At 39.3% G+C, this 21,162-nt stretch overlaps 1 protein-coding gene across 1 annotated transcript in view; it reads right to left on the reverse strand.

Moving 5' to 3' along the window:
* IVNS1ABP (influenza virus NS1A binding protein) overlaps positions 1 to 11,835 on the reverse strand; it is a 20,229-nt gene extending 8,394 nt beyond the window's left edge. Inside the window, exons 1-7 of the mRNA XM_027868566.1 lie at positions 11,551 to 11,835; positions 4,384 to 4,619; positions 2,874 to 3,002; positions 2,335 to 2,504; positions 2,122 to 2,197; positions 1,498 to 1,671; positions 708 to 833 (exon numbers count right to left, since the gene is read on the reverse strand). Of these exons, the coding sequence (XP_027724367.1) occupies positions 708 to 833; positions 1,498 to 1,671; positions 2,122 to 2,197; positions 2,335 to 2,504; positions 2,874 to 2,984 (657 nt within the window). The 5' untranslated portion in view covers positions 2,985 to 3,002; positions 4,384 to 4,619; positions 11,551 to 11,835. The remainder of the gene's footprint in view (positions 1 to 707; positions 834 to 1,497; positions 1,672 to 2,121; positions 2,198 to 2,334; positions 2,505 to 2,873; positions 3,003 to 4,383; positions 4,620 to 11,550) is intronic.
* Between the last annotated feature and the right edge of the window lie 9,327 nt (positions 11,836 to 21,162).

Genomic DNA, 21,162 nt, shown 5'->3' on the forward strand with positions numbered 1-21,162 from the left:
TGTGTGTGTGTGTGTGTGTGTGTGTGTGTGTGTGTGTGTGTGTGTGTCTCTGTTTAGGGGATTGTTGGGGGTGTGTTAAAAAAAGGTGGCCCAAGAGAAGTTTAGAGGTATGCATGAATAACACCAATGAATGACACAAAGCTTTAAAGAAAAGAATCCTGCAAAGGAGTAAACACCATTAAATCATCATCGCTCTCTGCCCACAGCGGATTTTTCTTAGGAGAACTGGGGCAGGACTGCTGCTTCTGTACGTGTCAATACACTTGAGGTTTCTTCTTGTTTCTTCAGTCTTGGGTATCCTAGTTTTGTTAATAAACCTATAGGGAGATAAATCAATGGGGAGGAACAACCATTAGAAGCTTTTACCTACTTTTCATATTTAAAGCAAAAACCTGTGAAAGAAACATTAAGAATCTACAGAAAATTTCAGTACCACCTCCCCATTTCTAAAGCAAATTACATGCTACTTTACAGAAAGTTATCAGCACATAATGAGCAAAGAAAAAAAAAAAAGAAAGCAGAAGACCAGACTGAACAGTTCATTCAGCTCACCTGGACACCCCCCCTGTTTCTCAGCTTAGGGGTACCTACAGCAAAATTTAAATTCTTTAGGGTCATGGTTATAAAATAAAAATGAAAGGGAATCCTTCATGTCAAAGCAACTTAACTTTAAAGAATTGTTTAATCCCATTTACTTAAAAACTAACCTCTTCCATCAGCTCTTCCAGACTGTCTCCATTCTCCCAGATGCTACGCTGCACCCAGTTGATTACCTTTGTATATAATTTGCCATTGCTAGGTAGGCAGACATTGTCTTCAAGCATGACCTCCAACTAGAGTTCCAGAAAGAAAAAATAACCGTCATAATATACTTTAGTGCCCAGTCTTTAAGTAGAAATTCTAGATTCAACTTATTGCGTGAGTTTCTATAACAATATTATGTTAAGACTTCAACTTCTCATGTTTATCCTACCTAAATAAAGCTTTTTGCTACATTCAATTAAAAACTGTACTCATTTTAAAGGAAAACAACAGACAAAATTTAAGGAGAAACAGGAAAAAAAGATACTCAGCCAGATGTTAACATACAACCACTTCACTTGACTTTTACAATCTTTGAAACACACCTTTTGTACCACTTCTTTAGCATATAGGGATAAGGGGTAGGAAATAATATATTGCTACAAACAAAGCAAAACAAAAAAAAAACAAACAACAACCACAAACAACCCCAACCTGATAATGGAACTAAAGTGACTCTAGTCATTGATAATCTTGGTCACAAGACAGGCTGAGAAAACATACCATACTCCTTTCATTGGGACAGGTGAGAATTATGGGTGTGGAATGTCATAAACACTTAAACACAGTTGCTCTACAGTTCTGTTTTGCTGTCTTTGTTTCTAAGGGGAAAGTCCACATCTAGAAATGCTATGAAGAAAGCACAAAACTTAAAAAAAGTGAAGCTGTCAAAATAGTTTGTGTTTTTCTTCTTACTTTTAGCCGTGGAAGTTTAAGAAATTCCTCTTCTTCTGAAATTTGTAACAGATGCTCCTGGATGTAAACATCAACTTTATTCAACAAACGAGAGTCTCCCATGCAACTTGCAAAATTCCGGTAAGAGATACAGCTTGAAACATCCATCCTGGATAGCAAATAGTCACCACAAACCTTTGGAAAGAATAAAGATGCATATGCAAATACAGGAATGTTTCACAACTTTCCTGTGAATTTGTAAGGTACGCTTTTCAATAGTAAATCTTGAGAGGAACAATAAAAGCTCCAGAGAGCAGAGGATGCAGGGTATATTGTTGGTGTATGAATGAACAGGGGAATGTATTAAAGTCATTTTGCCATAAACTAGAAGGGCCCCTGAGATGGGAGCTATAACCTAGCCCATTAAAGTATGAGCCTTTTCATTTCACCACTGCCTGAGATAACAAAGAAAGCTCCAAATTTATTTTCATTTCCATGAAGCAATTATTTTTGTCAAGTAACTACATGCATATTTCCTCCACTTGTGAAAATTTCCATTTGCTCCATGACAGTAAAATTTCAAAGTTATGCACATTACTAAAACCAGAGTCACACTGCATTCTGGTTATATAAATAAGACTGTACCTGCTTTACTCTGTCCATCTTTAGCTTCTTAGCTGCAGAATAAACGTCTTTTACTAACTCCTTATCAGCTTTCAATCTGTTAAAACAAATTTCAAAGGCTCATTATAGTATGCCAACATCAAGGTTTCTAAGACACATGCAGAAATTGTTTTAAATTAGGGATTTTAGAATTCTGATATGGAATCTCACTTTTATTTGATAAAAAGTACTTACTGAGCAGTGTAGGCATAATTCAACAAGACTTCAACTGCTTCTGGATTGAGATCGTCAAATTTAACATGAGAAACTCCATGAGGATCGCTATCACTATTGAAGATTTCAAATAAGTAGGGACTGCAGCAAGCCAACACTGCTCTGTGTGCCAACATCTCATGCCCACAGACCTTAGATTATAAAGAATTACAATTAGAAATATGTTAGGTAACATCTTACCAGCAAATCATAACATAATATTCAGTTCTCTTAATTTTCCCCTAAGTTATATGTTCTCAAAGTAGACTTTATAAATGCCTTTTATGGAAAATATAATCCCTAAGTCTGGGAATCTTTATGACTCAGCAATAAAAACTTTAAGTCTTTTTTTTTTTTTTTTAAAGACTCAATCTCTCTATACCTGGGCATATTTATCCCTGTTTAGGCAACCTAATAGTCCCCAGTTCCCTATATTAATGCCATTTAGTGTACATACCAGACTGGCTTAGCCCACTGTAGCTTATAACTTCACCACACCCCAGTACTCAAATTTTAAGTACCTGAAGTCGAACATCACAGAACTGGCCACTTTTTCGCAAAGCATTTAATTTGGCAACAGAAGACTCAATGAAATTTTCGTCTTCAAACATTAAATATCCATTGGGAATCATTTTTAAATGTAGGTTTGGCTGAGAGAAAGAAAACAGCTGTTATTTTTTCTTAGAAAATAACCACAAAAATTAACAATTTTGTTGCATAGTAGGATAATATCTTATTATATAAATCCTATTTTACCCAAGTGGGATACCCTTAAATTACCATGCACATTACATGTAAAAGAATATAGCAAAAGCATGATCAATAAAATGTCTCAAAACAATTAAGACCCACCTATCCATATCCCTTAATCTTAAGGGGTGGCAAATAGAGAGACTAGATATCAGGACTACTTTCAGGTTTCCATCCCTGTTAACAATCCATTTTTGAAGGAGGAAACTCTGAACTCTTGTACTGTCTTGTCCAACCTGCAACTGAAAAGAACTGCCTAATCTAGACTAGACCCCTCCTCTAATTCTTTTTCCTTTTTTCCTCTTCTCCCCATAATTACATGGGTAGCTTACAGATTCACTCTAAGTTAAGATTACATAGAAAATCATCAGGTCAGAGACTCTACCACTTTTAACCTTATAGCCTTGAGAAAGTCATTTGCTCTTCATTCTGGGGCTCAAATTTCCTCGCTGTCAAATGAAGGGCTATGACCTAGACACAGAAGTCTTTTTCAGTTCAAACTCCTGAGACAATGCAATTGAAAAAAAAAAATCAATGAATGGCCATATTCATGCATTATGGCCTATTTTTAAAATGATTTTATAGTCATTAACTGCAACCTAATTTTTAACAACTCAATGAATCCCTAGAACTATAACCTTTGTAAGCTAAATTTAACTTTCAAATTCTGTATATCCTAAAATCACCTTTACTTTGTAAAGTAAAAACTGGTTTACCGAAGGTATATACTTTCTTTCATCTACCTGCTTTAAAAAACAAATGAATAGGGGCAGATAGATGGCACAGTGGATATAGCACTTGCCCTGGAGTCAGGAAGAGCTGAGTTCAAATCTGGCCTCAGACACTTGACACTTACTAGCTGTGTGACACTGGGCAAGTCACTTCATCCCATTGCCTCGCCAAAAAAAAGAAAAAAAAAAAAAAAAAAAGCTAAAATTCTACTTATAGAAACAGGATAAAATGTGTCATTGAAATAAACATCAAAATATGATTTCCATTTTTCAGTCACTGAAATTTAAAATACTGGCACGTATGGCATAATTTAAGTAATACCGAAGAATTCATATTCCTGATGTTGTCAATGAGAAATATTTAACAATTTGGGGGTGGAGTGAATATATAATATGAAATAGGACAACAGCTTTTCACTTTTGACTTTGATGGAAAGGGTTTGCAACGCTTAGCAAAAGTCCTAAAAGAAATTCTTACCTAGCAAAGATTTTTAGCAGAACATCAGTGTACTGTATTTAAAGTTTCTTCAGGTATTAAACTTTCACTCACCTACTAATATATTTGTGAGAATTTATGCCAGAAGATTTGCAAATAATCCAAAGGAACTGGAGTGTGGAACAGCACAGGATTTTGTATCTTCTTGTATGAAGACAGGGGGCTGAATGAAGGCAGACGTGTTTAAAGCTGCAATGGTGATTCCAAAACTATCAGGCTTGAAAATGATGTAATCAAGTCCTTAAAAGCTATAGACATGAATTTCTTCTGTGATAATCATGCATCATAATCTGTAAGAGAGACAGTTTTTTTCTTAGACAAGTTAAGGTCTTGCTTACCAGGAGCTTACAACTCAAGACATCAGCAACATTTTTTTTTTAAAAAACTGATCGAGCATCAGGTGGAAGATTGCATGTACAATGTCTCAAACTCAAAAATTAACTGATTTGAATTCCCTTCCTGATTCCCACACTTGGTTCTATTACTTATTTGCTCCATAAGTGATAATCTTATTTCAAGAGCCAATAATCCTTGAGTTTGGGAAATTTTACAACTAAAAGAAATCTTAATATTGTTAAAATGCTCATTCCAGTATTTTTTTCCCTACTAAGAACTGGAAAAATGTGTCTATTTATGGGCACCCTCTTTAAAAAAATTTTTCATTCCTGTTTATATCCCTCCCCTACATAGGCAGTCATCTCCTGTTACAAAAGTTTTTTCTTTCCAAAACTAACCAACTTTTTACCAACATATTCTAACAGTTTATGCATCATTCTACCTATATCCATAGTCCTTCCTTCGACTTTTTCAAGGGAGAGGGCATTTTTCTTCTCTGGCTGGTGATATGTATATAGTTTTCTGATCACTTATTGTTTTTAACATTTACATTGTTGCAGTCATTTTGTATGCTGTTTCTCTGGAACTGCTTATTTCACTCTTCACATAAATCTTCCCATGCTTCTCTGAATTCTTCATCTTCATCATTTCTTGCAGCACAGTAATAGTGCACAATATTCTCATACCACAATTTGTTTGGCTCTTCTCCAATCAACATGCAATACAGAGCAGGCCTCAAAGCCAGGAAGACCTGGGTTCAAAGTCTGCCTCTAATTAAGTACAAGCTGTGATCCTGGGCAAGTCACTTAAACCCCTTGGTACTTACTCTAGGCCAGTGGGTATCAAACCCAAACAAAAAAGGAGGGGCCACTAAACCATACATAAAAAACCTTTGTGAGCTGCATACTGATTTAATTATGTAACATTATCTATATTTAGTTATATTGTTATTTAGTTTGTTAAAGATCACAAATCCACCTCTCATCTTACTCCAATCAATAACCATCTACTTTGTTTCTTTTCTTTGCTACCTCAAAATATGTTGCTAGGACTGTTGGTATATATGGGACTTCTCTTTCTGTCTTTGACCTTCTATGTCCGGTAGCAGGATCTCTGAGTTAAAGATATGGATATTTTAGTCATTTCTTGAGCATAATTCCAAAGTGATTTCCAGAATGGATGGATCAATTCACAACTCCAGTGAGTATACTAGTGTGCCTTTCTGCAGCCCCCTCAGACACTAGACATTTTTTTTAAGCTGATTTTGAATTCTAAGGAGGAACAACATTTAAAGAATGCAGATACCCTCTGAGATGTCCAGAAAGATCTGAAATTCTAAAAATTCTTAATGTGCCACCAGCAGACAATATGAAAATAGTAAAAGGATTGCATATGATGCACTATTCAAATAGATTAAACTCTCATCTTGTCATCTGTTCTAGGCACATTTTAGGAGACATCAACTCATCTGAAGCATGTCCAAAACAGTATGGGGATGACAAATAAAGGAACTTGGGATGTTTAACCTAGAAAAGACATAAGGAAGACATCCAAGAGTCACCATGATAAGGAATTACATTTATTATGCTGGGTTCCATAGAAGAAAACTAGGAACAAAACCTCGAAGTTATAGAAAAGCAGATTTCAGGTCAGCAAGACTTTCTAATAAGTAAGGCTTTGTACTAAGTTATCACTGGATGTCTTCAGTTGGTAGCTGGAGAAAAAATTTGTTTAGGTATTTGATTTACATACAAGTCTGAGTATATTATTAAGTAATATTTTGGTACTGTAACAACATAATGATAGTTATTATTTCTTAGACATGTTTTTCTACACACATGAATGATATCACATATTATAAAATTACCATTTCTCCATAAAGGGTATATTTGAGGGTTCAGATTTGCATATCACTCACATGAGCTAGTCCTACAAACTATTTCAGTAGAAGTTTTGTTATAACCTATTACAAATGCCCAGAGGGCTCAACTTACCATTCATTATTCCAATTTAAATCAATGAACCACAAGATAATCTTAAGTATTTAACATAGTAGAAACAAATGATATAAATTTTTATTACCAGCTGCCATTCATAAAACTTATAGCTATTAAGACCACAACAACTGCAAAAAATCTAACCAAATGAATGTTAAATTTACTTTAGCTCTGTGTCAAGTAATAGATACTATCTTTCATTCTAACTACACAGTTCACACCCGGTTCAACAAATTTGTTTTTTTGACAACAGCGTTGTCCATACATAGACTAAGCTTTTCAGGACATGTAAAAATTCATTTTAGTAACACATGTCTCAACCATTTAGTGGAAATGGGAGCAGAAGCTACTAACTGAATTTCACTGCCCTAGCAACTTTTCTTGGATATGAAGCCGGGCTAACAAGTCAATGAAACATCTGTTCATATCAGATCATCCCCTAACCACTGAAAAGAAAATTTTCCTAGGAAAAAATGAGTAGCTGAACAAACCAGAGGATCTCTGGAAAATCCTAATTAGTTTTTAGTCCCTGCTTTTTACCACAACTTGTAGGAATACAAGCTTTTTGATTAATACTGATAGATCCACATCTTAAAAAACAGACTTGCTCAGAAACTTCAACAACATGTGGGGAAATTCTAGGTCCAGCTCTAAGATTCTAGCATTCTGAATTGTGATAGATTATGCTATGATCAAAGTTTTTATAGACTTATCCATTAATGAGAATTATAAAGGAACCCAGAGTAAAGAAAATCAGTTTTTAACATGGCTCTACAAAGCATTTTTTAATAGCCAATATACATGGCACATATTTTTTCACTGTGAAAACCTATTACTTAAAGCAAGGGTGAACATATCCAGAAATATGATTCAATACTTTGAAGCCATTCAGATGCAACCATTAATTGTCCTCTGACTACAAGGTTTTTGGCTACCTTGCATGTGCCTGCAGAGTGAACTTGCCATGCTAGGCCACAAGCCACTCTTCAGAGTACCACATGTAACTCAGTAAAAACATACCAAGATGTAGCCATGTTATGAGTAAAATGTTCCTTTAAAGTTATGATTTTACAATGTGAACCCATGTACAATATAATACAATACAATACCTGACATTTAATTAACTATGGTTTAATTAGTTAAGGTTTGTAAAAAGCTTTACATACTTTTATCTCACTTTCACCCTCCATAAGCAAATTAGGTAGGTACCGTCTTTAATTTATACTTCATTATTACATTAAGATAAAAACAAATTTCAGCCTTTTGTAAATTTGTGATATGTGGCTCCCTCTTTGATTTAAATTTTTTATTCTACACATCTAATTATATTGCTTTAGATATGCTGTATCTGAACCAGTATCCTTTTTCTAAGTCCTATTATATAGGATTGATTCTTCGATGACCCACGAAAATCATACCGAGCACTTCTTCAGTTTGTGCAATAGAAACATAGTTCTATTCAGAAGCTACAGGTTGAGAATTCATGCCTGTACCCTGTATGTAATGTGTTCTTATCATATTCTAGGATATGAACAGAAATGCAAATTCCTAAATTCAAAGATAGATTAATTTGCCTTAATGCATTTGGAGTTATTACCCTTTTCAAGTTCTACTTTTCAATCAAAAATTTTCTCCATAAACTATTAATAATACTAATTCATTCACTCTTCTTCCACCTTGGAGGGTTGAAATAGACCTTATACTCACCCTTTTCTTTTGAGAACTCAAACATACATATTCCAAAATATCCAACTTTAATTGAAATGGAAATGAATGTAACCAAACTAATAAAACTCAATGGAAAGACTGAATAAATATAAAAAATAGGTAATCAAGTGTAATAACCATCAGTAAATAGGAAAAATGAAAACCAGAATAAGAAAAATTTTCTAGGCAAGGCCACTGATACATACATATCAGTTCAAGACTCCACATACAAAGTACTTTTCTTTGGCTGTGCCATCTACTTTACTCATTAGTAAAAAAAAAAAAAAAAAAAAAGGCATTATGGACAAAGATGAGGAGAGGGAGCAGACCACAGAGAAAAGGGACAGAGGAAGATAAAATATAAAGGGAACAAGATTCTGAGAAGGGTAGTCAAAACAGTTTCAGTCATATCTACTTGGTGTTCCCTTGAGTGGTGGTCAGAGCAAGTAATCACTGCTTTTCAGTGGAGAATGATTAGAGAGGCCACTCTTTCTTCTAAGGATAAAGTGAAGATTAGAATTATTACTTTTTTGTTTGTTTTTTTTAGGCAATTGGGGTTAAGTGACTTGCCCATGGTCACACAGCTAAGAATTATTACTGTCTTGTTAAAGAATTGGCTAATTAGCTATTTAGCAAGCAACAAGGCTTTCAAATTGTTTAAACATCTAAAACTTGGTAAGAACAGCAACTCACCTCCCTGATCAGTAAACTGTACCCTCATTTCAGGTTTCCCCACAACTTTCCTTTCCCCATGGAGCACCCTAGTGCTTAAACTAGTGACTTTCTCTGCTAAAAAAAAAAAAAAAAAAATAGCACATTACCAACATTACATAAGAACATCCTTGAAGGAAATTAACTCCCACATAAAGGTAATCATCTAGGGATCAAACTGAGAAAGGTGCTTAATTCTTTTATATACCACAAAAAGTCAAAGTTGTCTGTTTCACCCCTTTTCAGGTAACAATTCATACCTAGATCTCTAAAAGTCAAAGGCCATCATTTTTACTATCTTTTTTTCCCCAACCTACAGCCATCCAACAACTATGAAACCACCACTTAAATTCTTAACAATGGACAAATTCTTTGGGATTCTCTGACAGGGGCAAGAAATCTATTTCCAAAAGAAGGACTTAACACTAGTACCATGCTGCCCAAATGACAAGAAAGCAGTTTAAGAAAGCTTTCAGCTTGGTCAATATTTACCTCTTACATGAGAGAAAACAACTTTTTAATAAGTCAAACTACATATGCCAGATGAGAGAAATAATCACTGCAGCCACTAAAAGCAAATCAATAATCCCTGACAAAATATTCTAAAGCACTTAGACTTGCTAGTAAAATTTAATTTTATTAAATATTTGAAGCCACATTCAAACCCTCAAATTAGGAAGAAAAAAGTTCACAAAGATACCTAATTAAACCAAGGCCTCCACCAAATACTGGCTGTTAAAAGCAATAACCTTATAAATTCAAACTAAAAATCTAGGCTGTTCTCTCTACTGACTAACCTAGTAAAGTGAACCTATAAAGTAACACAATTACCACAAGGCTATTAAAAGATGTCACAAAATGGAGAACAGAACTCAAGGGCTCTTCCCCTGTCACTGGCTCACATCCAGTTTACCTATAGTGACCAAATTATTACCATCTGGGATAGATCTTCAGTAGGTAACACAAATTACTCAAAAGCACAACTTCCACTATCCCCCAAATTACTAACATTTACATTTGTGAAGACATGAGGCCCAAGAAAGACAGTAATTAAATTACTAGTAGTATCTCCCCATTCCCAGGACCTCCAGAAAAAGGACTAGTTCAACAAAATGTGACTTACAGCAGGGTCCATGCTGTACTTATTCTACAGATAAAGAACTTCTGGATTTCCTGTAGTGAATAATTAGCTAAGATGAGCAACCCCACACTTAGAAAATGCTGAAGCCATGCCAGTTTGTTCTGGGCCTATTTCACTATTTATTTACTGTACATCACAAATTATAAAACAATGAACGATTCAATGAAAACTGTTGATAGAAAAAACTGTTCTTTCAAAAGCTCCTGATTTTTTTTAAACTGTCATCTACTTTTATTTACTACTTATAAACTGGCGTATATGAAATGAATCAAGGAACACTTAAATAGTACAGTTCTCTTCTGAAATTAACATCCCTCTACCACGTGTAAAAAAAGCGACGATTTTATTAAGTGTTCCACGGTGTAGTGACCAGCGGGGTGCCGGGGGTTGGGGGGGAGGGGCAGCCCAAACCAAACCCTCTGGACGTAAGAAGAGGTCCTTCTGCTCCCCGCGTGGCGCTCCCTGCCTCCGGTTTCGCAGCCCCAGCGCCCCGGCGCAGGGAGGCTCGGCACCCCGCCGCCGGCACACCCCCGGTTGGCGATTGGACGGCCTCCCAATCAATCAGCCCCGACACGTCAGGGCAGCCCATGGCTGCCTCCTCCCGCCCCCCTTTCCCTCCGCTTGGCAAAAGGAGCGGACAACGTGGAGTGGGAACAAAGGAGCCCCGGGTCGGCGGCTCCGCGCCTTGCCAACCCGGCCTAGGGTTGGTAGCTCGCCCACATCCTGCCGGTCCCGGGCGCGCCCTCATCGACCCCAGGCCCCGCTGTGGGTAAAATGGGCACCGGGGGCTCGCGCTTCTGACAGCGGGGGCAGGGGTCGAGCTTCCCGCGCCTCGTTCCCCGGGCGGGAGGAGTTGGGGCGCGGGCAGGGCGGCCGCAAAGCTGCCCCTCCTCCTCCCGCAGGTGACAGCTCCGAGGGTGCATCGAGCGCACCCCCGAGACCGGGGAGGAGCTAACTTACCCCTCCATGCCTCCGTTTCCTGATCTGTAAATGAGGTGGGGGGGCGCGGTGGCCTTCGAGTCCTTCCAGCCCTACATCGATAACCCTCCCTCTCTTTTCGGGCCCGACAGACAACACAAGTGTCCTGCCCCCTCCTCGTTTCCTGGCATCCAGGGCGACCCCGCCAAGAGCGCGCGGGACCGACCCTCGCGGGGCTTGGACTCTCTTGGTCTGGTCATCGCCAGCGTCGGGGCTACCGATCCCACACGCCAGGCAGGCGGGGCAGGACTCCTCATCCCTTTGGCCATCCTCTCTCCGGCCCCGATCTCTGCCTGACCCCGCAACATCCCTTCTCCCCGCTCTCCACCCCTCCCTGCCCTCAGACGTTACCTGGTTCCTCTGAGAAAGGACGAAAAAATTCATCGCTGGAGTTTCGGGGGGATCAGGAGGAAGCGAGAGGAAAGCGGCCCCAACGGAAAGCGCTTCGAGACGAAGAAGGGAGCGATCGGAGACGGAGGGCTAAGTCGGCCGACGGGAGAGACAGGCGGGGAAGGGAATCCGCACGGGCTGGATGGCTCGTCCGCCCGCCCTAGGGAGGAGGAGGAAAAAGAGAAGGAAGAGAAGGAGCCGCTGCCCCCGAGCCCGCCCTGAAGACACGTCCGTCCTCCACGCGCGCCAGAAGACACTGCCGCCTCCCGCTCGGCGTTGGCCGCACCCCCTTGGCTTCGTCACCGCGTACGCCTGCGCCTCTGTCGCTGCCCCCTCCCACTCCTTCTTGCGTGAATCCCTCGGCGAATAAGAGCCCGACACACAAATCGCCTCGCTTCCCTCCTTCCAACTCCCGCCTGAGCGGGAGCCCTGCCTCCCTCCTCCCCCACCCCTCCCTGCCTCCCTCCTCCCCCACCCCTCCATCCCTTCCGCAGCTGCGCTAGGTCAGCGCAAGGTGATGTGAGGGCGAGGTCCTGGGCAGAGGCGGGGGCTGTGCCGCTGCCTTCTGCTGCTGTTCTTCTTCCTACCCCTTTAATCTCCAGACCAGGCTCCACCTGTGTACTCTCTCCTCGCCCACTCTTAACCCGAGGCTGGTTCTTTCCAGTCCTCAGGAGGAAGCAGCTAGCTGGGCAGGCAGCCCTTACCTGGCCTCCTTTATCAGACTTTGGAGATTAGTTTTCACCCCCCACGAATTAGAGCTTCAGACTCCCAGTCTCGTTCCAGTGCTACACCCCGGGTCTGGACCTAACTGCTCTACCTCGCTTGGGTCCTGTCCACACCTTCCCATTATTATTGTTAATTGTGTGTCTGGTAAGGATGGGGACCGAGGGGTGTTGAACTGAGATAAGGAGCTGAGAAATGCACACCAGCCTGGCCGTTTCTTGGGTGGAAGGCATTCGGTAGCTTTATGTTTACAACCAGTTTTTGTTGTTGGATTTGTTCGTTTATTTTATTTTTTTTTCATGGGCCTAGAGAGGCCCATGAAAGGACCCAACTTCAATGTAGTTCAAATAATCTCTTAATAACTTAGAATGATGGAGCTGGAAGGGACCAAAGAGGTCATCCGATCCAACCCCAGAGTGAACAAGAGACTTGGCCATGGTTACACGGCTTGTTTTGTGGCAGAAGTGGTACTAGAATGGAACACGGGCCTCTTGACTCCTGTTTACTTCGTACCTTTGATCCCAATGGGTGCCTGCTTTTTCCTCTGTCGTGCTGTTTTCCATCTAGACACAGGGACGATCTTTTGCTGGCCCTACCTGTATGTGTCTGGGGAGGAGGAGGAATGTGATATGCTTGAAAAATTTGAAACCCTTCTACCAGCCTTCAGGGACCTTCCTGGCTTCATATCACCTGGTTCATCCCTTTTCCACTCTGAAGGGGAAAGGACATAGGAAGATGAATGGGGGGAAAATAACTTGCCTGATCGAAGGGGAGGAAGATTTTTAGTGAAGCAAAAGTTAAGTCCAAATAGGAGTCTGACAAAAACATCCAGGTGAGTGACCTATGAAAGGCTTAGTTAATCCAAATGGGGAAGGCACTTGAACAGATTTCAGACTTGACCTTGTTTTTGTACAGATTGGTCATTAGTATGGTTTTCCAGATGCTCTCTGCTAGGACATTTGGCACTTTGTTGAGCTTAAGAGTTTATATTTATTGGAGGAAGGAAAACAACACATTCCTAGTTTTCTTTACAGTGGAAACTTTAGAGGTTCTCGTTTTAAAATTCATAAGGAAAGGTGAATTATTTAAAAAATTCTACTGAGCACACAGGTAGACACGGGTCTGGGCAGCTAGGTGGCACAGTGGATAGAATTCCAGGCCTGGAGTCAGGAAGACTCCTCTTACTGAGTTCAAATCTGGCCTCAGACACTTACTAGCTGTGTAACCCTGGGTAAGTCACTTAACTCTGTTTGTCTCAGTTTCCTCCATTGTAAAGTGAGCTGAGAAGGAAATGGCAAACCACTCCAGTGTCCTTGCCAAGAAAACCCTAAATGGAGTCACAAAGAGTCCCATGCAATTAAACAACTGAAGGAGGAGAACAGGAGGCTAGAGGTCATACTGTTAGTGTTTGCTTAATATGCAAAGTAAAAACTTCAGTTGGTAACTTGCAACTGAAACTCTGCATGAGAGTGTTGTTGACTTTTAGGTAAATTAAAAATGTAACATGAAACTTTTTCTGAAAAACTGTGGTAAACCTCATACTTCCAGAAAGAGGTGGCCAATTATATTTAGTATATCACCATTTCTAGTAATCAAGTACACTCAATGTTACCCTGGTGATCTGAGAAAAATGTCAATTGATGGTGTAACCCATGGTTCAAGATTTCAGATATGAGTAAACATGGACTGGTTTCAATGTTAGTAGGTTGACCATCTTAATAAATCTTATGGTTCATCTCCCTTCCAGAACAAAACCCTGAAATCCTAGGAACGTCAGAATGTCTCTGTAAGGGTCCTACCTCCTCCCATTCACCAGCACGGAGGCTAATAAAATACTAAACAAAGAACAAGTTTATTAAAAATAGTGAAAGCTCAGAAAAAAAAAATGAAAGAGAAATAACTCCCTCCAGAGAGCTCTACTCTCTGAGAAGTTCAACAACTCAAAATCCAACACTTAAATAAAGTCCAGTCTTGGGAGCCAAGATGGCAGATTAGAGACAGCAACTCAGCTCAACTCTCTCAACATTCCCCTCCAAACAACTTTAAAGTAATGCCTCAAGTGAAATTTTGGAGTAGCAAAGACAGCAAAAGGTCAGGGTAAGACATTTTTCTGGCCTAGCAAAACTTAGGGCGTCAGCAGTAGATATCTTTCACTCTGAGGAGAAGGCCTGTCTGGAGCACGTGTGGGGTGGGGACTGGGATGAGAGACAGCAGAGAGCAAGAGCTCTCAGCTCAGAGATGGTAACTGGTTAGAAAGAGATTACAGGGGACCATTTGCTGACATTACATACAGCTGGCACTGAATGGCAACTCTATTGTCCATATGAAGTTCTAGGGTGGGGAGGAGCACTTCTGGTCAGTAACAAGAGAGCAGGGGCTCTGGTCTCATTTCTAAGGCAAAGAGGCAAGCTGGTACTTGGGTCTACAGGGGACCAGGGGCCTTTCCTGGGTAAAGACCAGAGCATAGACCAGGAGAGCAGTGACCATACCTCTCCCAAGATTATACCACCTTGGAAGCACCAAAAACTTGCAGACCCCCAAACTATCTCTGAAAACAGCAATATGAAAAAGCCTGATGCTTTAGATAGTGCCTCTATACCCCTAGGTGAGCAGAACCCAATTTTAACATAAAGTTCAAAGTCAAGAAATAGGCAGGAAAAAATGAGCAAGCAACAGCAACAAAAAACAACCTGATCATAAAAGGCTACTTTGATGGAAGGGAAGACCAAGTCATAAACTCAGAAGACAAGAATGTAAAAATACCTTCAAAGGTTTAAAATGCTAATTGGACCCAAGCCCAACAAGAATTCCTTGAAGACTTAAAAAAAGAGAGAGATAAGAGTAGTAAAAGAAACATTGAGAAAAGAAATGAGAGTGATGGAAGAAAATTATGAAGAGACAACAACTTGGTAAAAGAGGCACAAAAAATACTGAAGAAGATACCTTAACAAACAGAATTGGCCTAATGGTAAAAGAGGCCAAAAAAAAAAAATTCACTGAAGAAAGCAATTCCTTAAAAGCAGAATAGACCAAATGGGAAAAGAAGTACAAAAGCTCACTAAAGAAAATAATTCCTTAAAAATTAAAATTGAGCAAGTAGAAGCTAATGACTCCATGAGACATCAAGAAATAATAAAAAAAAGGTCAAAATAATGATTAAATTCGAATATGTGAAATATCTCATTGGAAAAAAAAATTGATCTGGAAAATAGATCCAGGATAGATAATTTAAGAATTATTGGATTACCTGAAAGCCATGATCAAAGAAAGGACCTGGACATAATTTTTCAAGAAATTATCAAAGAAAACTACCCTAATATCTTAGATCCAGAGGGTAAAATAGAAATAAAAATTATCTACCCATCACCTCCTGAAAGAGATCCCAAAATGAACACTCCTAGGAATATTATAGTAAAATTTCAAAGCTCCCAGGTCAAAGAGAAAATACTTTAAGCAGCCAGAAAGAAACAATTCAAATATTGTGGAACCACAGTCAGGATCACAGGAGATTTAGCAGCTTCCATTTTAAAGAAGAGAAAGGTTTAGGATATAATATTCCAGAGTTCAAAGGAGCTCAGAATATAACCAAGAATCACCTGCCCAGCAAAACTGAATCTAATTCTTCAGGGGGAAAAATGTATATTTCATGAAATAGAGGACTTTCAAGCATTCCTGATGATACCAGAGCTAAATAGAAAATTTGACATGAAAACACCAGACTCAAGAGAAGCATAACAAGGTAACCATGAAAGAGAAATCATAAGGGACTTTAATATGGTTAAACTGTTTCCAGTCCTATATGGGAAGATGAGACATGTAACTCCTAAGAACTTTATCATTATTAAGGCAGTTAAAATGAGTTTACATAGAAAGAGGAGTTGGGTGTGAGTTGATTGTATTGGAATGGTCTCCAAAAAAATGAAGGGATAAAAAAGAGGGAAGCGCTGTGAGAAGGAGGAAGGGAGAGGTAGAATGGGGGAAGTTTTCTCCTGTAAGAGAGGCACACAAGGAAAAGCTTTTACAGTGGGGAGGAAAATGGGTGGGGGTGGTGGCGAGAAATGCTTGAACCTCACTCTCATAAGAATTGGTTCAAAGGGGTATATATATATCTAAATCTAAATAGGGAAGTGGGAGGGGTTATAGACAAGGGGGAGTATGATTAAAGGGAGGATGGTTTATGGAGGCAATGATTAGAAGCAAAATAGACTTTTGAGGTGGGACAGGATAAAGAGAAAAGTCTCAAGCTTTGGCTATAAAATGAGTGAGTTGGAGTAGGTGGCCTTGATAATCTCATTGTATAGGATTCTGCACTTCAACAATATGATTTTAATCATATAATTATTAATAATTTTGATTAAGGGTAATATGATTAATAATTTTTATTCAAGAAAGAGGAAAAGATGGCGGTCAAAAATGAACATCACAAATTACTGTCAACTATATAGTAAGAAATAGGTGTGGTCATACCATCTTTTACCTATTCATGATTTTTCAATTATTTTTCTTTCCCCATGATCCTCCATGTATTTTTCCAATTCTTAACTCTTGTTTTTGCTTCCCCATTTTCTGACTTATTTTCCCTTTACTTTCCAGTTACTAAAGTTCTGTCTGGTCACATTCACAGGCTCTACTTCTCTACTACACATCTGTCACTCTTTTTAAACCTTATCTTTATCATCTATGTTAACTGTGATGAAAGCATGATATTTTGGTTGGTTGGTTGTCCTTTATGCTTGAAGAGGACCAAAATGACATCAGTATGTCAGGGTCAAGACACAGTGTGCCCAACTGGGGCTGATCGGACTAATGTGAGTTTGGAAGGCTGTACCACAGGCTGGGCACAGATATGTCCCGTATGAACATTGGGAATGGCTTGTCTAAATTTGTGCATCTCATGTTTCTTTTGAACCACTGCAATTCTGCTTTGCTCACAGAGCATAGCACCTTCTTGGATGCAGGCACACCACGCTGGGCGATCCTCTGCCAGTGTCTCCTGCATCTTCACAATTGATTCCTGAGTTCTTTAGAGACCTTGAGAGTGTCCTTGTGTTGCTTCTTCTCACATCCACGTGAGTGCTTGCCTTGTGCGAGTTCTCCATAAAATAGTCTTTTAGGCAAATGTATGTTTGGCTCTTGAACAGCGTGGTTAATCCACCAGAACTACACTCTCTGCAGTAGAGTTTGAATGCTTGGCATTTCAGCTCGAGGAGGGACCTCAGCATCTGGTAACTTATCTTCACAGGTGATCATCAGAATCTTCCTAAGACAATTCAAATGGAAGCCATTCAGTTTCCTGGAATGGTGCTGGTAGACTGTCCAGGTTTCACAGGCATACGATGATGAAGACAGCACAATAGTAGACCTTCAGTTTGGCAGGCAGCCAAACCTCTTTTCTCCCACATTTTCCTTCAAAGCCTACCAAACACTGACCTAACTCTGGCAATTTTGTGTCAGCCTTATCATCTATATGTACATCCCTGGAAACTTACTACCAAGGAAAATAAACTTATCCATAGCACTAAAAGTTTCTCCATTTGCTGTAACTGATGGTTCCACATATGGATGGCGTGATGCTGGCTGATGGAGAACCTCTGTTTTCTTGGTGTTAATTGTCAGGCCAAAATTAACACAAACAACTGAGAATCATCGTTCCATACAGTGTTGCATCTGAGCCTCAAAGGCTGCGTTGGATGCAGCATCATTTGCTAACAAAAAAATAACGCACCAACTCTCTCTCCACTTTAGTTAAATAAGTTGTCATCAGTGTAGTAGCTGACCTTAATGCCATTTTTGTCCTCATTGAAGGCATTGGCCTCATGAGACCAATGAGATCTCATGAGAAGGTCATAAGATGCAAAATCTTCAGTAGTAAGTGACCACTGCTGTTGCTGTGTCTGACTCCATTCCTCCCAAGGACTCCCTGCTGTGTCTGATAGTCTGTGCCTCCTCTGGCGTTAAAGTCACCCCGAATTACAAGCTTGTTTTGTTTTGGCACCTTTATGATGAGGGCCTCCAGATCTTTATAAAATTTTTGTTTGACTTCATGGGGGTTCATCATGATGGGAACATACACACTGATGAGGGTGGCTTGGTGCTTTCTTGAAAGTGCAATCACATTGTCATGAGCCTGTTGTTTGCTCCTTTTGGGAGGCATACAAACTTGTTGACTAGATTAGTTTTGATCGAAAAACCTACACCAGCTTCACTGAACTCCCTTCTACTGTGGCCACTACAGAAAAACATGTTTCCAGCTCCTCCTTTGGTAAGCTGGCCTTCATTTGCCAACCTTTTTTTCACTCAGGGCTACTATTTGGACACAATACCTGCTGAGTTCTCTTGCAGCAAGGGCTATTCATCTTTCAGATCTACTAGATTTTGTGTTGTCAATAAGTGTGCACACCTTCCATGTACCAATGTGAGTGGAATCATCTTCACAAAAGTTTTTGTGTTTCAACCACAGAGTAGGATCCTTGCCTGTCCTGGTAAGTCCAGCGTTAGTTTGGGTGAAGCAGACAATTTTAGGGCACTTTTTCCTAGTCCCTTCCTCGTGCCAGGAGGTGAACAGTGTAGTCCTTAAAAAATGCTGCTCAGACACCCAGGAGGCTGCCAAATCTAACTGCTGCTTCAGTTCAGCGAGAAAAACCCTATGGCCTAGGCCTCCTGTGTGCAGGGTCCTGACTACAGCTCCCAGTGTGTTCATAACTGCGTCTTCATCACTTGTCAGTTGCCATAGAACTTTGAGGTAGGTAAAAGTGGTAAAATGTGATATCTTTTGACTCTCACATAAATTGGATTTAAATGAGACAGAGTTTCGCTAAATTGTAGGCCTCCTTTTCTCCTCTAGAGTCATCCAAGTCCAGTGGCAAGACAGAAGTTAAGACTACTGGCAATGGCTTGGAATGCAGCAGATGACCTTGATCTTCAATGTCTAACCAAGCTCTAAACCTTCCAGGATGTGTGCTTCAGCTGCTTTCTTGATGGTCCTCATCTGCCCATTCAGTTGGGGGATGTCTTCACATGCTTGGGGTAGGCACCCCTTTAATTTACTGATGGGTTTGGGGCCTGTTGGTTACCCTCAATCTGATTTAGCCTGTCTGCTGAAATGGTTTACTGGGGAGTGGCTGCTGTGCAAACTACAATTTCTTGGAACCACACGGAAGAGCGGGGTGACTGGTTGGACACCGAAGGTGGAAAGCAGCCCTGACTCCAGAGGTACTAGTCTTCCCTGAACACCTGTATACTCCATTTTAATAATTTTAAATATTTTTTAAATTTAAAAATTTTTAATTTTAATGGATCTATAAATCATAATAGATTATATATATTTATTTTCTCATGCCTCAAATCAGCTGTTTTATACCACATTGGCAATTTAGATAGCAAGACTAAAATCTCATTTTATTATTAATTTTATTTGAAGTATTTTTAAGATTTCAAAACAAGTATGGTTTATTTGTATGAATAGATGCTTATTGATCTATTTTTCTTTGGTTATATCAAAGAATATGTATGTATATATCTGTCAAATGAAAATGGATGTCTATGATTCTATGTTTTTCAGTTGTTTCTGTTCACGTTTCTGAAAGTCTAGGGATTAGAAGTTGTACTGGATTTGGAGAGAGAAGACATGGGTTAGAAACCCAATCTCTGTCATTTAATTCTTTTGAAATCTTGGGCAAGTCTCTGGGCCTATTTCCTCATCTGTCAAATGAGGTGGTTGGACCACATGAATCTCAAGATCCCTTCCAGTTCTAAATCCTTTGAAAACAGCCAACTATTTTGTGTAATCTCAAGCAAGTCATTTATTCTGTTTGGTCTTTGGTTTTCTCATCTATAAAATAAGGAAATTGGAATCAGTGATGTGAGGCAGAATGAAATCAGAGTATAGATACCTGGGTTCAAATTCTATTTCTGACAGCTTAACTAGCTGTGGGACCATGGGCAAGTCAGTTAAGCTTTCAAAACCTCAATTTCTTCATCTATGAAATGGAAATTTTAATATCTATTATGCCTACTTCACAAGGTTAGTTTAAGGGTCAAATGAGATGTTCAGTAAAATGCTTTGCAAGATGATAAATGTCTGCTATTATTCTTACCTTTAAATCTGTAAATTCGTCTCTAGAGGTATATATAATTCTGTGTCTGGCTTCTATTCAGTCGTTTATTCTTCTCATTCATCCATTTCATCTCTTTTTCTTATTCATTGTGGAGATTGCAATGTATTTATAGTAAAAATACTGGGGTTCCAATCCCAGTGGTAACATTTACTCGTTGTGTGAATTTCATCGAGTCACTTAACCTCTGTTGTGCTAAGTTTTTTTCATCTTTAAAATGGAAATACTAATGCTTGCACTACTTATCTCATAAGACTGTTGGGAGGAAAGTACTTTGTTAAATGTAAAACATGATATAAATGTGAGTTATTGTTATTACCATCATTCAATTCATGTGTCCTCTCATTGCTAGGTGGCACTGGACCTGGGGTCGGGAAGACATGAGTTCAAATCTGGCCTCAGACACTTCCTAACTTTGTGATCCTGGGCAAGTCACTTAACCTCTATATTTCTGTTTCCCTGTATGCAAAATGTGGATAAAAATTGTGTCTCCCAGTCTAGTTTTGTGGATGAAATGAGATAATATTTATAAAGCACTTTGCAAATCTTAAATTGCTGTATATATGTTATTATTATTAATATAATTTTCCTTTTTCCTTTTAGACTTTGGACACATAAATATATTCAGAGCAAGCAAAAAGGTGAGTACAGTAAGAGAGGTAAAGTAAGGGAAACTTTTTGTATTTGCCATTGAGTTATGTCATTGGAATTACTTTCATAACATTTTAATATATAA

This window comes from Vombatus ursinus, unplaced genomic scaffold (assembly GCF_900497805.2).
Source record: "Vombatus ursinus unplaced genomic scaffold, bare-nosed wombat genome assembly UNPS02014789.1, whole genome shotgun sequence".
NCBI lineage: Eukaryota > Metazoa > Chordata > Mammalia > Diprotodontia > Vombatidae > Vombatus > Vombatus ursinus.